General features: G+C 44.1%; 1 protein-coding gene across 1 annotated transcript; it reads left to right on the plus strand.

Annotated features, from left to right (window-relative positions):
* The first annotated feature begins 619 nt into the window (after window positions 1-619).
* On the plus strand, window positions 620-8,782 carry LOC130486456 (potassium voltage-gated channel subfamily C member 1-like). Its single transcript, XM_056859726.1, has 2 exons — window positions 620-1,117; window positions 7,937-8,782. Exons 1-2 carry the CDS (start codon window positions 620-622, stop codon window positions 8,780-8,782), a joined length of 1,344 nt encoding a protein of 447 aa, XP_056715704.1.
* Window positions 8,783-14,696: the final 5,914 nt, after the last annotated feature.

Consider the following 14,696-nt stretch of genomic DNA (forward strand, 5'->3'; position numbering starts at 1 on the left):
AGTGGAGAGGCCACGCCAGCGCAGGGGGGTGTTCTGGGGGCGTTCCAGGGGGAGGAACTGCCGGTTAGGTGGCTCCCTATTCCCTTTTGGCCACTTCCGCTGGCACTGGGAATGGCGGTGCTGCGCCTGCTTTTTAGCCTTGCTATTCCCTATGGGGCGAAAGGCCCCAGTTAAATAAAACAAAAAAGCCTGCAAAACAGCTTTTTTTTTGGTTGTTTAACGGCGTACGGGGAGTGGCTTAGGAAGAGGTGCCGCTGCTCCTCTTCCTTGCTGTCCTGTACACCTTAGTTCAGGAATGGGCTGTCAGACACACACACACCCTTTAGAGCACATGCTTCTTTCTCCAGTAAAAGGTTGGCTAAAGTTTTTGCCCATGTGGACTTCTACTACTGCCCCACGTTCTGTAAAGATACATCTGACGTAATTGGCCTGCTTGCCATGATGTCCAAACAAACCCTGCAGATGGAATGCCAGGACAAAAGGCTGCCATGTCAGTAAGTGCATGTCAAAAGGGAAGAAGGTCTGATCTATGCCCGTTGTCACATTTGTTGTTGTGTTAATTCAAACAAGGGAAGTTTGATGGTTGTGTTCTTTCTGTTTCTGCTAGGCTAACTACAAGATGGAGGCCTCTAAAGAAAAGATCATCTTGAATGTTGGGGGCATAAGACATGAAACTTACTGCAGCACCCTGAAAGCCCTCCCAGGGACCAAGCTGTGCCAGCTCACAGAGCCCCAGCATTGCGCTAAATTTGACCATGACCCTCACACCAACGAGGTTTTCTTTGATAGAAGCGCCAGGCTATTTGGTGATGTGCTGAACTACTACAGGACCAAAAACCTCCACTGTCCAGCAGATGTCTGTTGGTCCCTCTGGGAGGAGGAGCTGGCCTTCTGGGAAATTCCTCATGCAAAGCTGGCCCTCTGCTGCCGTGTGAAGCTAAGCAGCACTGAAGCTCCAGAGGGGGAGTTTCTTCTCAGGGGCGACAATGAGGACAGCAACGAAGACAGCCTGGCTCTCCTGGGTCAGGTGGAAAGAAGGGATTACCGTTGGTGGGCTCGGTGGCAGCCCAAAATATGGGCTCTCTTTGACAAGCCCTCTTCCTCTACAGCTGCCATGGTAAGGAACGCTTCTAAATGATCCCAGGTGGTGGGGGGAAGGACTGCCAGAACCTGGGACGGGGGGAATCAAACAAAGGGTGTAATCAGGAGCATATTCAGTTTGGCCATTCGCCAAGGGCTTTGCTCCCTGTGAGAACGGCTAGGCTGAGGCAGGATGACTGGCCCATGGTCACCCAGTGAGCTTTCATGGCTGGGGAGAGATTTAAGGCTGTGTCTCTGCCATCGAAGTCCAACACAGTATAAAGTAACCTGCTAACTGGCTGCCCCACACTACAGAACTGGTGTCAACACTGAGGATTCCTGAGCTGGTTTATGTCAGCTTGTAAGAGCAGGGCACATGGGGCAGGGCCATGAGCGGGTGCTTGGCAGCCTTCAGTCCAGACACTGGTTCTGCCACTTTGATCCATGTGCCCCATGGTCACAAGAAATTCATGACCCATGGTTTCTTGGAGCCCCAGTGGCCCCAGTGCTAACTTGGCATCTCCCTGCCTTCAAGAGCTTTGTTCCACTCACCTCCAGTCATTCTGTACACCTACTAAGTACTTGGCTAAAATGAACTAAGGGTTTTTTTGCAGGCAAGAGTTTCACATTACATCAAATGTACACGGCTCTTTGGAGTGATGGCACGCAAATACAATGTCACAAACACTCTGAAGATTCGTTCACTGTTCCTACTGTGAAGATTCGTTCACTTGGAGCCTACTGTGAAGAGTCGGAGGTCTCAAGGCCTAGTGTTGCCGCCCCCAGTTCCACAATGACCTCTGACCCATCTGCTGCTGTGCGTCACCACCAATTTTGAATTGTTATGATCAGAACATTTCCTTTGATCAGGACATGATGTAAGACCAAAGTAGGCTACAAACCTTTGGACGTTTACTGGGCAGCAAGTGGGACCCGACTCCTCAGGAAATATGTAGGGATGGATCCTGACCCAGATAGGCTGAGAGCCCCTGATGCTAGCCAAGATCAGCAGGAAATGCCTTGGAGCAGGCAACAACCTGTCTGTTGTGCAGCATGGTAGGAAAGAGCAGGAAGAGGCCAGAAAAATCTAGCTCTGCAGAACCTAGGAGAACTTCCACGTTGATCGATTGATGTTTGAAGGTCAGCTAGAGCTCCAACGGCATGTGTGTCGGTTTGGGATTCTCTCTAACTTTGGGAGAGGGAGTTAGTGCAAAAGGTCTAGAATCCAAAATCATTTCTCTGGCAGGTAGGAAAAATAGGTTGGGGAAGTGAAGATATCCAGCAAAAAAAGGGAAATATGAGGCAGCTCCTCCCTCCCCCCCCCCCACTATTCTTTCTGCTCTTGACCACAACCTCTGATGGAAAGGAAGGTATCATATAACATGTGGCCTGGCTCTGTTGTCCCCAAACGGGTCCTCATAGCTACCAAAGCCTGTCCTTGTGGAATCCCTGCACATCAGCTTTCTGGCTTAGAGTTGTACACTGTGGTATTCCCTAATGGTCCAGAATAATTCCCTCTTCCTTTTCCAGTGGGGAATCCTTGGCTGTTTGGCAAACTAACTTAAAAATAATGATGGTACTGAAATTCTAAATTGAGGGGACTTATAAATAACTCTACCAGCTCAGAAAACCTTGAGCCCATTATGAGCGGAGCCCACATCCCCTCTGAACTTTAGGCTCAGCTTGTAATGTGTTCAGCTGCCACCACTCTTCCTGACTGTTTATTCTGCCTCCCCAAATTTACCCTTGTGAAGAACAATTAATAGTCAGAAGTCTTGGTAGCACTGATGGAAACTTCATCCTTGAGGACTGGAACATCCATTGCTGCTGTACAATATGGGGAAGGTTGTCTGTTCCTCCTGGCACAAAGGGCCGCACAAGGAGGCACCAGACTTTACAGAACTACCCCTGAAGGCAACTCAGAAATGAAATTAGTGCAAGATACTGCAGCTGGTGTTCCAACTATTTTCCCTGGTGTTCCAACTATTACATGATTGCAATTCTGGATGGATGTCTGTTTTACAACCTTGAACATCAGTAATACGAACTTTGATTTATGGACACTTATATGTTATGGTCCGTCTTGCGCATTCAGTATTGTATGTCTTACTGTAATAACTCATCATACGTTGATATGTTTAAAGTGTAATACAATTTGAAAAAGAAAATTTAGAGTGATTAGTGGCTGTGTACTGACAAATAACCTTCCTGTATAGGGATTTCCATAACCTTACTTCAGTACACTTCCTGTTTATAGTATATTCATATGGCCACTTGGATAGAAACTTTTGCTTACAATGACAGTGATAAAAATAGGATTTTGGAAAATGTACCTCCTCTTAGGGGAGAAGATTCACCTACAGGGAAGGGTTTTGATAAATTGTATAATCTCGCCAAACGGGAAATTAGAAATGAATTACATGCATCCACTCTTAGAGAATACATAAAAGAAAATATGATTCCCCGAGGCTTGCGAGTAAACAAAGCACCAACTTTATACAGGGACAAACAGTTCGAGGAGGAACTCAAGAATTATAAGAAAAATATACACAGCAATAAAATTAATAAATTAACATGGGATACTAATGACTATCAGAACAACCATGTATATCTGTGGTTAAATAATACCAAAGATAATACTGCCCCATTAACAACAAGGCGCAGACCACAATATAGAAGAGGGCAATCCTCCAGATCGGGAAGCAATTCATCGAGTCTTTCCAGCAGAGCTTCAAATCGCGAGTATACATTAAGACCACGTAATCAAGGAGGGAGGGGTAATATTCAGTATTTTCCCCAACGCTGAACTCGGCGGAACCAGTTCAACTAGTAATTAATTTGTCTGATAGAACCCTCACTGAGGATGAAACACGCGTGTTAAATTTAGGGTTGGGCTATATTCCAAAGCCCAAATATTCATCATTCCAGACAAGAATAGAAATTTTCAAATTGATAAGATTATTAAAATTAAAAGAACATTTTGGCACGGAACCTAGTGAAAGAGATAATACTACGTTTAGGGTAAAATCCACATACATCCCCCCCAATCAGAGTCATTTCATTTCAACGTTTCAAACAGTTGTCCTTAGGGACATGGAAAGATTGGAAAGAAGGGATAAGTTTAGATCTTCCTCTAACTTCTCCAAACAAGATTGGGAGATAATTCATAATCTGAGAAATTATTTGAATATCATAATAAAACAGGCAGATAAGGGTGGAGCCACAGTCATTATGAATAAAAAAATTTGGATGAAGTCCAACGATTGCTAAGTGATACGGAGTCCTATAAAAAATTAACGGGGGACCCTACACTAGAAACAATATGTGTCATTCGAACCGTAATATATGGAGCATTGGCACAGGATCATATTACTAAACGATTGGCAGATTACCTCATTAATTTATATCCTCGGATACCGGTATTTTTCTGTTTACCCAAGATTCACAAAAACATGTTCCTTCCACAAGGGAGACCTATTGTCTCTGGCTCAGGATCTCTACTGGAGCCATTGGCAAGATATTTGGAAAGTATTTTACATCCTTTTTCTATTAAAACAGATTCATATATACAGGATACTAAGCATTTTATTCAAAAGGTAGATTCTTTACAGGTTCCTGAAGGTTACATTTTGGCTTCCATAGACGTTAATGCATTGTACACCAGCTTTCCATTGGAGGAGGTCCGGCATATCATTGCTCAATTATTAACAACACGCAATCCTGCAGAATCACCCACATTCTTACTTTTGGACCTTTTGGACATTATTTTTGAAAGGAATTATTTCAGATTTGATTCACAATTTTATTTACAGGTGAAGGGTGTTTCTATGGGTTCTTCCTGTGCCCCTTCAATAGCCAACATATTTATGATTTTTTTGAAAAGCAGTTTATTTACAATACTGAAATCTTTAAATGACACATACACACATTTATTCGTTTTATAGATATTTTTTATTATTCGAGATCAAAACACATATACACAATTTATGCATTGGTTAAATAATTGTCATAACAACATAAAATTTTCTGGTAATGCTTCAACTACTATGGTTCCATTTTTAGACACAGAGGTGTACATTAATGAAAAATCTAAATTGGCAATACACCCATATAAAAAGACTACAGACAAAAATACATTATTAAATTATGGCTCCTTCCATCCCTCACATCTTAAAAACAGTTAACCTTACAGTCAGTTTATTCAACTAAAAAGAAATTCCACAGCAGACAATGATTTTGTTACAGCAGCAAAAGAGTTAGCTAAGTTTTTAGTGGCCAGGGGATATCCAGAAAAAGTGGTAAACAAGGCGTTCACTAGGGCAAAACATATGGATCGCACACAAATATTATCCAATAAAAAACAAACAGCAGACAAATCTTTAACTTTCTCCTTAACCTATACACATTTGGCACCAGCCATAAAGGAAGTTATATACAAAAATTGGCATTTGTTGAGTTACATCCTGGGATGTGATCAGTTACCCAGAATAGGTTTTAAAAAGACACAAGCTCTCAGGGACCAATTTATAAGATCAGATTATAGGCTATTAAAACATCCTCAGCTGGTCACCACAGGCCATTATTCCTGTGGACTTTGTGTCCAATGTCATTTATCCCTACCTGTCAAGGAATTTGTATGTAACCAAACAGGTTTCCATTTTGTCCTAAAATCATTCACTAATTGTGGTTCAAAGGGAGTGGTCTACATTGTAAAATGTTGGTTCTTGTAGGTTATCCGGGCTGTATGACCGTGGTCTTGGTATTTTCTTTCCTGACGTTTCGCCAGCAGCTGTGGCAGGCATCTTCAGAGGAGTAACACTGAAGGACAGTGTCTCTCAGTGTCAAGTGTGTAGGAAGAGTAATATATAGTCAGAAAGGGGTTGGGTTTGAGCTGAATCATTGTCCTGCAAAAAGGATCAAAGGTAATGTGCTAATCATTGTCCTGTAAGTATCAAGATAATGTGCTAATGAGGGTGTGGTATGTTAATATGGAACCATTGTACCTTGAAGTGATCTGTTAATGTGTGAAATCCAAAGCTAATCTGCATGGCTATTGTGGACTGTAGTCTTTGTTAGTCTGGAGGTTTTCAGGACAGGAAGCCAAGCCTTATTCATTCTTAAACTCTCTTCTTTTCTGTTAAAGTTGTGCTGATGTTTATGAATTTCAATGGCAATCTGACAAAATAGTTGGTAGAATTGTCCAGTCTTTCAGTGTCTTGGAATAAGACCCTGTGTCTTATTCCAACTCAAACCCAACCCCTTTCTGACTATATATTACTCTTCCTACACACTTGACACTGAGAGACACTGTCCTTCAGTGTTACTCCTCTGAAGATGCCTGCCACGGCTGCTGGCGAAACGTCAGGAAAGAAAATACCAAGACCACGGTCACACAGCCCGGATAACCTACAAGAACCAATGAACTCTGACCGTGAAAGCCTTCGACAATATATTGTAAAATGTGTTTGCAATTTGATCTATGTGGGTAAAACCTCAAGATCATTAAAATATAGAATCGGTGAGCATCACTCGAGAATCCGTAATCGGGTCCAAGATGCTCCCATGGTCTCACATTTTCTAGAAAAAGGGCATAGAGATACGGACCTGAAATGTTTTGCTATTTGGCAAATACATAAAAGTTCATACACTGATGTAGAGAGGATTCTCTGCCAGCAGGAGGCAAGATTTATCCACCTATTTAAATCTGTACATCCTCATGGTTTGAATTCTGCATTAGAATTGTCCTGTTATTTATGAATTATGCTGGAATAGTTTAAATGTGTTTAAAATGTTAAAATAGATAATTAAGAATGGTACTAAAATTTTCCACCTAGTTAAAATACTTACTGTTTATAGAGGGGATCATATTGTCAACATCTGTAAAAGAAAAAGTAGTTGGTTATGCATTGTAAGTTTTTGAAGAATACTTACCATATGACATATGATTGTCAAGAATTTAAGGTTATAAGTCTATGAAGGATACTTACCATATGAGATATGGATTTTTACCAGTAACACCTGGGAACTAAATAAGATATAATAGAATGGTTAGTAGAATTCACAAATTAAAGGACTAAAGAGTCATGAACTGCAAAGTTGCAGTCGGGTAAGCATATATACTTTAATAATATAGTATATAGATGGGGTTATAAGGCTATGGATATTAGAATAGTACACTACTATGTTTTGTTGTTGTTATAGATATAAATGTAAAGTCTGAAGAAGCCATCACAATATCAACGCGAAACAAGATGAAACCGGGGTCTTGTTACATTCTATATATTCTATGTGTATACAACCTATGTGTATACATTCCATGTGTATACAATCGCATGTAAAACGCATAGCATTTTCCAGCAGCGTATTCAACGCTAGCTACTTCTAGCACCAATAGATCCAAGGAACAACATAGGATTGGCCAGCAAGGATCAGCTGACCACAGAACCAAGTGTATCTCTCAATCTCGGCGATGAAGGATTATACTTCCGGATAAGTTGAACTTTTCTTTTTTCCCTGGTGTTCCAACTATTACATAGTAGCAGGAGATCTGCTATTTCAGTTCACCTGGAGAAAATGGCAATTGGACTCTATGGCATTTAAGTCCCTCCCCAAATCCCACCCTCCTCAGGCTCTGCCCCAGAAACCTCCCGCAGGTGGCAAAGAGGGACCTGGCAACCCCTAGCCCCATGTGGACTTCTAGCTGTGTTGGCACTTTGCAATAAATAAGTGGGTTTGGGGTTGCAGTTTGGGCACTAGGTCTCTAAAAGGTTCGCCATCACCGTTCTAGGGAAACGGTGACGTTGGGAGATGGTGGCTGAAGCTCACTGTTCTAATGGATTTTCCCATCTCTTTGCAGTGCTTGATGATAATTTCCCTCCTGTTCAATATTGGCATCCTCGTCCTGTTTTTCGTGAAACCAACAACCTACGTAGATTTTGACCATTATAATGATTCAAGAGAGTTCGACGTATTCCACGTTGCTCCAAAGACTTCTTTCCAAGAGGTTATCAGCCTGCTCTATGTAGAGCTTTTCTGCATCCTCTGGTTCATGTTTGAGTTTTCTATGCGACTCACATCCTGCCCAGACAAAAAGAAATTCCTCACAAACCCCCTGAATATTACTGATTTCCTTTCTCTGTTTCCGGTTTTCATTGAGCTCTTCTCAAGTGCCCATATTGATAAAATGCCGGAAATCTTATCCTGGCTGGGTTTCTTCCGTGTGCTGTACATCGTCAAACTCCTGAGGATCTTCAAACTGCTGCAGACCCCTCTGTTGCTGAGAGTGCTGCCCTTCACATTCCGGTCCATCTTGAAAGAGGTCTTCATCCTCGTGATGATTTTTGCCTTTGAAGTCCTTTTCTTTGGTGCCCTCTGTTTCCATGCGGAGCTCCTTGAAGGAGACACACACTTTGATGGAATGGTCTCTTCCTTTTACTGGGCAGCAATCACCCTGACCACGGTCGGCTATGGAGATATGTATGCCATTACTGCATTTGGCAAAGTAGTCGCATGCTGCACGGCCCTCTGTGGCATACTGACCATCATCATTCCCCTCCCCATCTTTTTTATCAAGTTCCAGGGCTATTATACCACTGCCATAATGAAGGAGAAGATGAAAAACAAGAGGGGGGAGGCGAAACACCATAGGAGCCGTCGTTACCCCGCACCTGTGTCTATGCCACTTTGTGGCTTGATAAAGTGACACAGATGCCCGCACAGGGGCACTTACACAGGCGCCGCGGAACAATGCAGCAGCAAGGTCCTCAGCCACCAGCGCTGCTGCATGGGCAGCAAGAACCCAGAAGCAGGTGCCTGTCAGTGCCCACACTAGTGTTGGGGAGAGCGTTCCTGGTCAGCTTTCAAACCCCTTTCAGCCTGGGAACTCCCCTCTATGCTGCAGCGTTGCTACTCCAGCAAAATGACGTAGTCCCCATATAACTCAATGGCGCAGTTTCACATGTTTCACATGTTTCACATGTTTCACGTTTCTTTTAAAAATGCATTTTAAACATTTATATTTCGGCAGGGAAACCTCTGTCGAGGGGGCATGACTGTGCCACTCCCAACCTCTGCCTATCTAATCCCCCCTTTCAGGTATGGGCTTCCCGAGAACAACAAAATATCCAAAAATTTTGAATCCATGGGGAAAAAACAGGGTATTTTTTTCTCTTGGGGAGGGAATGGAATTTTTTTGGGGGGGGATTGACATATATGCAATATTTACAGTGCAATCCTATGCAGAGTTACTCCAGTCTAAAGCCACTGAAATGAATGGGCTTAGACTAGAGCAGTGATGGCGAACCTTTTAGAGACCGAGTGCCCAAACTGCAACCCCAAACCCACTTATTTATCGCAAAGTGCCAACACAGCTGAAGTCCACATGGGGCTAGGGGTTGCCAGTTCCCTCTTTGCCACCTGCAGGAGGTTTTTGGGGCGGAGCCTGAGGAGGGTGGGATTTGGGGAGGGACTTAAATGCCATAGAGTCCAATTGCCATTTTCTCCAGGTGAACTGAAATAGCAGATCTCCTGCTACTACCTGGAGGTTGGCAACCCTTCATGGGCGGCCGAGCGGGGGAAGGAGAGCAGCTGGAGCATAGCCCCCACCCCTTCAGTTTGGTTCTTTTTCCAACTGTTATCTTCTTACAAATTTAAAAAGGCTGTTATGCGGGGGGGGGGGGCTGATGGTGGGGACAGCCCTCTGCATGCGTTCAGAGGCACGTTTGGTTTCATGAACGAGCAGAATGGAAACCCGAGCTAAGTGAAGGGCTAGGCTCTAGCACAAATGCCAGGCGGGCCCCTGTTCGGCCCTCACCGCCAATCCCCTGCCCTGCAGTCACCAACCAGCCCGCCGCAGACGGCCACCCAGGCATCCCACTCCCGGTCCAGCCCCGTCCCAGCTCCGCCTCTTCCAGTCCTCGGCAAAAGGCTCGTCATTGTCTTCACTTCCGGAGCACGCAGCCAGCGACTGCGGAGAAGGCGCTGGGAAGGAGCCCAGTGCTTCCCCGAGGAGCCGGGAAGGCACCGCTGGTCCCCAGCCTCCTCAGCCCGGGGGAACAAACTCAGGCGAACTCTGTGCTGGGGTGATGGTGCGCGTGCCCACAGAGAGGGCTCTGAGTGCCACCTCTGGCTCGCGTGCCATAGGTTCACCACTACTGGACTAGAGTAACTCTCATTAGGATTGTACTGTTAGTGTCCTATTAAATCTAAACTAATTTTACTGCTTTAACATAAAATACATCATGTATAACTTATTTGGCATATAAAATTGTAATATTTTACATATTACATATTAAATGTTACAAATGCCTCAGTTTTGTACAAGCAAAGTTGCAAATATACCCAGTACTTGATAGAAACGTGCAAGCTGATGCACCCTATGGTATCTTAGCATATGTACCTTAATTTTTGCTATCTGGTTAGAGAGAGCTCAATTCTCAACGAAACATTCAGTTGTTGTCTGAGGCTTTGGTGCAGTTTCTGCCGCACCTCCTTCTGATCCTCGTTCTCCCCCCCCATGCAAATAGGGAAATAAGCTTTTTTTTACCCAGCCTGTGGCTAAATGGGGGTCACAGCAGTTTGAGGGAGAGATGTAAAGGTCAACCACATCCAGGGCTGGGGCTGGGGGGGCTGCCCTGATCAGTGTGCTGTTTGCAAATCTCTTACAACTAATGCATTACACAAAAGCAGGTGGCAGATAAAATTATTTCATTTTGTTCCCTCCAATATTTCCTAGGCATGCAAATCTAATTTCAAATAAAATATATTGTATGGGTGATATTTTTGGAAAGCCCACTTTTTAATTTTTTGCTTGCAATTATGAGGGGACGACTCCTCACAATTTTAACCATATTTTACAGATATTTTATTTATCCCCCTTCAAAGGGAGAAGATATAGAAATGTGCTAGATATAACTTCAAAAGGCCTTGGTTTAGTTTTACTCAGAAGAAGGTTTTGGAGGCTTTGATGGAGGATACATTATTTCCATCCAGTTATTTTGTTCTAATTTATATCACAGCTGTGATACATGTACATTCTCCAACCTACCTTTTCACTTAATAAACAATAAAAATAAATAACAAAGGATGAATAAGTGTGATTTTGTCTGACGGGCAGACAGACAGGTAGGACCTAGGCTCTTCCATTAAACGGACATCTTGTTAGGCTTGTTGGGTCCACCATCACTCAAAACGAATCTGGCTGAGCTTGGTAGAAAAGGGAGAGGCAGTTGCAGCTAGGCAGCAGGGACTCTGGATGGAGGAGCTAAGGTTGTTTTGCAGTGGTGGAATTGATTGAGTGTACAAATGTTTTTCCATGTCTGAGACTGATAAAGGGCCCAGCCTTGCCTGTTCTAATCGACAGTTCTCAAGCTAAGATGTAACTAATTCCACATTCTAGCTGTCTGGTTTAGATGGCTTATGGATAGGGTTGCCAGCTACCAGGTAATAGCTGGAGATCTCCTGCTATTACAACTGATCTCCAGCTGATAGAGATCAGATCACCTGGAGAAAATGGCCGCTTAGGCCATTGGACTCTATGGCATTGAAGTTCCTCCCCTCCTCAAACCCCTCCCTCCTCAGGCTTCACCCCAAAAACCTCCCGCCGGTTTCAAAAAGGGACTTGGCATCCCTACTTATGGATCACAGCTAACAGAAGCTGGAATGAGGAGAGCTTAACTCTCTCCAAGTACCATCAATGTGACCATAAAGTGCTTAAGTTTGACTGCATCATGTGATCCAGCCAAACCTAAGCACTTTATGGTCACATTGATCATTTTACAATTAGCTGAACTATATTTAATTGTCAGTTTGATAACTAATGTATTTCCAACTGTCCAAACCTCAGACTATCCACATTGTTGGAGTACCGTCTCCAAAATACAAGATACAAATGAGACTGCTGATAAGTGGAAATGTAATAGTAAACAAATTTCTGCCTTTTGATTTTATAAATTCAGGGAAGAGAGCTACAATTATGGCTTTGTTGCCCTATTTATTTATGTATTTATTTATTTTTGCTGACAAGTCACAGCTGACTTACAGCAACCTGATAGGATTTCCAAGGCAAGAGATGTTCAGAGGTGGTTTAACTAGCTAGGGTTATTATCAATGCTCAAGGAATGGCTATGCAGTCAAGAAAAAAGAAGAGCAAGAGATACTTTCCCTGTCTAATGTAAGCAGGTAGGCTGCATCTTGCATGGCTGAGAAGACCCCTAGTTTTTCAGCTCTCAGAGGTTTTCTCTGGTCTTCTAGCAGAAAATGCAGCCTGAAATCCAGAGAACAGCGCTTGGGCTCACTCTACACTGAACAGCCTATCATTGGCTCTCAACTATAAGAGTCTTTGGTGCAAGACTGATACATGGTAGAAGATATTTTATGATGTGGAGGGGGGTAGGCTGTACACTTCTGGGAACTAATTCATTTCTCAAGCCTCAGAAGCTACCAAATTGCAGCTTGGTGGGTGAGACCAGTCACAAAATGGCAGGGCGTACAAAATCTAATCTAATCTAAATCTATATCTAATAGGATAAGCATCAGATCTAGACGTTTTTAAATTGAGTGTTATGAATTCATATGATTGTTACAGTGAAACAGCACAAAAATACCATCATGTTGCAGCTCATTCCTTGTCCATGGGCAGTACTGTAAAAGTCATGGATCTAGAACAGGGGTGGGGAACCTTTTTTCCACCAAGAGCCATTTGGATATTTATAACATCATTTGCAGGCCATACAAAATTATCAACTTAAAAATTAGTTGACCAAGCCCCAAGCAGGCAGCTGCCCTAGATGACCCCCCCAGGCATGGGAAAGCAGGCAGGCATCCAACCGGTGGCACACTTGCCCACCTGGTGGCACAGGATGGTCTGCTGCACCAGCAGGGCGTAGCCGTCCAGCCGCACGCCAGAGTTGCTCCTGCTCCGCATGATCGGGGCCGGATTCTACAGCCAGCTCCTGCTACCTACACCTGCAGGGATGAAATGAACTCATGCCTCCTCCCCCCCCGCGCATTCTGGCCCTGCCCCCTTTAACCCCTCCATTGTCACCATTTCCACCCCCAGCCCTCTTGTAGTACAGAGGGAATACGTTTCTCCATGGCCTGGGTGGGAAAGGGTTAGCACAGTTTCTTGTGTGGTCCTAGCAGCTCCATTGCTAATGACTCTTCTGCAAGGGGGGGGGGAAGGTTCCTTTTCTCAGCAAAACAAACTCACATCCTCCTTGAATAGAGGCTATTCCTGTCAGTCTTAGATCCTTTTGAGCTAGAGATCGGCCAGGACCCACAAAATGATTTCACGGGCCTTAAACGCACCCCCCCCCGGGCCTGACGTTCCCCACCCCTGATCTAGAACTTTTCATTCTATGCTGAAATCATGTGAGGCCATGGTTTTTTTAAATACATTTTTAAGGGATGGTGTTGCCAAGATGTGCTGGATTAATGTTTCTTATAGTCCCATCTCTGGACTTGGATGTCATCTTGCAGTGCATTTTGTTGAAGTCCAGGTAAAACCAGGTAAAAAAGATCCATGAGGTCCTGTTCCTTGGGTCCAGGTTTTTGCAAGATGGCAGCCCCACAGAGCATTGGATCCATGGGTTTTGGGATGTAGTCTGTAGACACTGAGTTTATCTGAGATTTGATGGTGGATGGAGGTACCATTTTGTAAAAAGACAGAAGATCCATAAAGATCAGTGCAAATACAGTTTTTGCTATTTTTAAAAAAATGCAAAAGGTTGAAGGTGGGAAATAGTTACTTCCCTGAGTAAGCCCCACTGAATGAAATTGGATTTGTTTCCATGTAGACCTGTCAAGATTGCTCCCTAAGAGCAAATTTGGAACAAATTCCAAAACAGCCTTTTCAGTATTCAGAAGGTGAAATTCAAACCCAACCTGAAATGTGGGCAAAAAACCCCAGTCCTATTTCTCAAAGGAAGCAGCATCGCTGAGCAGGGGAGGAAAATCTTTTCATGGATCTTTTCCCAGAGCCAGCTCATGAACTTCCTTACTAGGGAAGTCACACAGTTACCTTTCCTCCAGGAGAGGAAAAGAGTCACTTTGATGCAAGGGGAAGGAGTCAGTGGTGGTGGAAAATGCTGTCAAGTCAAAGCCAACTTATGGCAACCCTATAGGCTTTTCATGGAAAGAGATGGGTGGTTCACCACTGCCTCTCTCTGCATAGCAACCCTTGGCCTTCCTTGGTGGTCTCCCATCCAATCTGAGATCTGATGAGTTTGGGCTAGTCTGGGCCACCCAGGTCAGGGCAAACAGTCAATAGCATGTTTATTTCCCACAGCAGCAGGGCATGTGAGCGTGTGTGAAGGAGCAAGAGGAGGCAAGGTGGATGGGAAAGGGTACTGCTGCTGCTACTGTCATTTTCCTGTGTAGACCACATTTTCCTGTGGTCACTGTAAAGGGAAGGGTCTTAAGGAACTCTCCCTGCCTCCCTGGCTGCTTGCCGCATCTCCCACACAGGGAGGCACAGTAGGGCTTGTTTGCAATACCTTCTGCTGGGCACCACCAGTGCTTCCCGTGGGCCCTCCTCTGCCCCCCACCCACCCCCGTGGTCACCCTTAAGGAGGAAGAGGACTCAGCCTCAACACTGTAACAGAAACCACTTTGCTAAA

This window comes from Euleptes europaea, chromosome 13, assembly GCF_029931775.1.
Source record: "Euleptes europaea isolate rEulEur1 chromosome 13, rEulEur1.hap1, whole genome shotgun sequence".
Taxonomy (NCBI): domain Eukaryota; kingdom Metazoa; phylum Chordata; class Lepidosauria; order Squamata; family Sphaerodactylidae; genus Euleptes; species Euleptes europaea.

Bases quoted from the DNA above. Each gene is read 5' to 3' on its own strand.
- LOC130486456 (XM_056859726.1), top strand. From the start codon at position 620: ATGGAGGCCTCTAAAGAAAAGATCATCTTGAATGTTGGGGGCATAAGA. The intron at 1,118-7,936 runs GTAAGGAACGCT...ATCTCTTTGCAG, and splicing joins CTTCCTCTACAGCTGCCATG to TGCTTGATGATAATTTCCCT.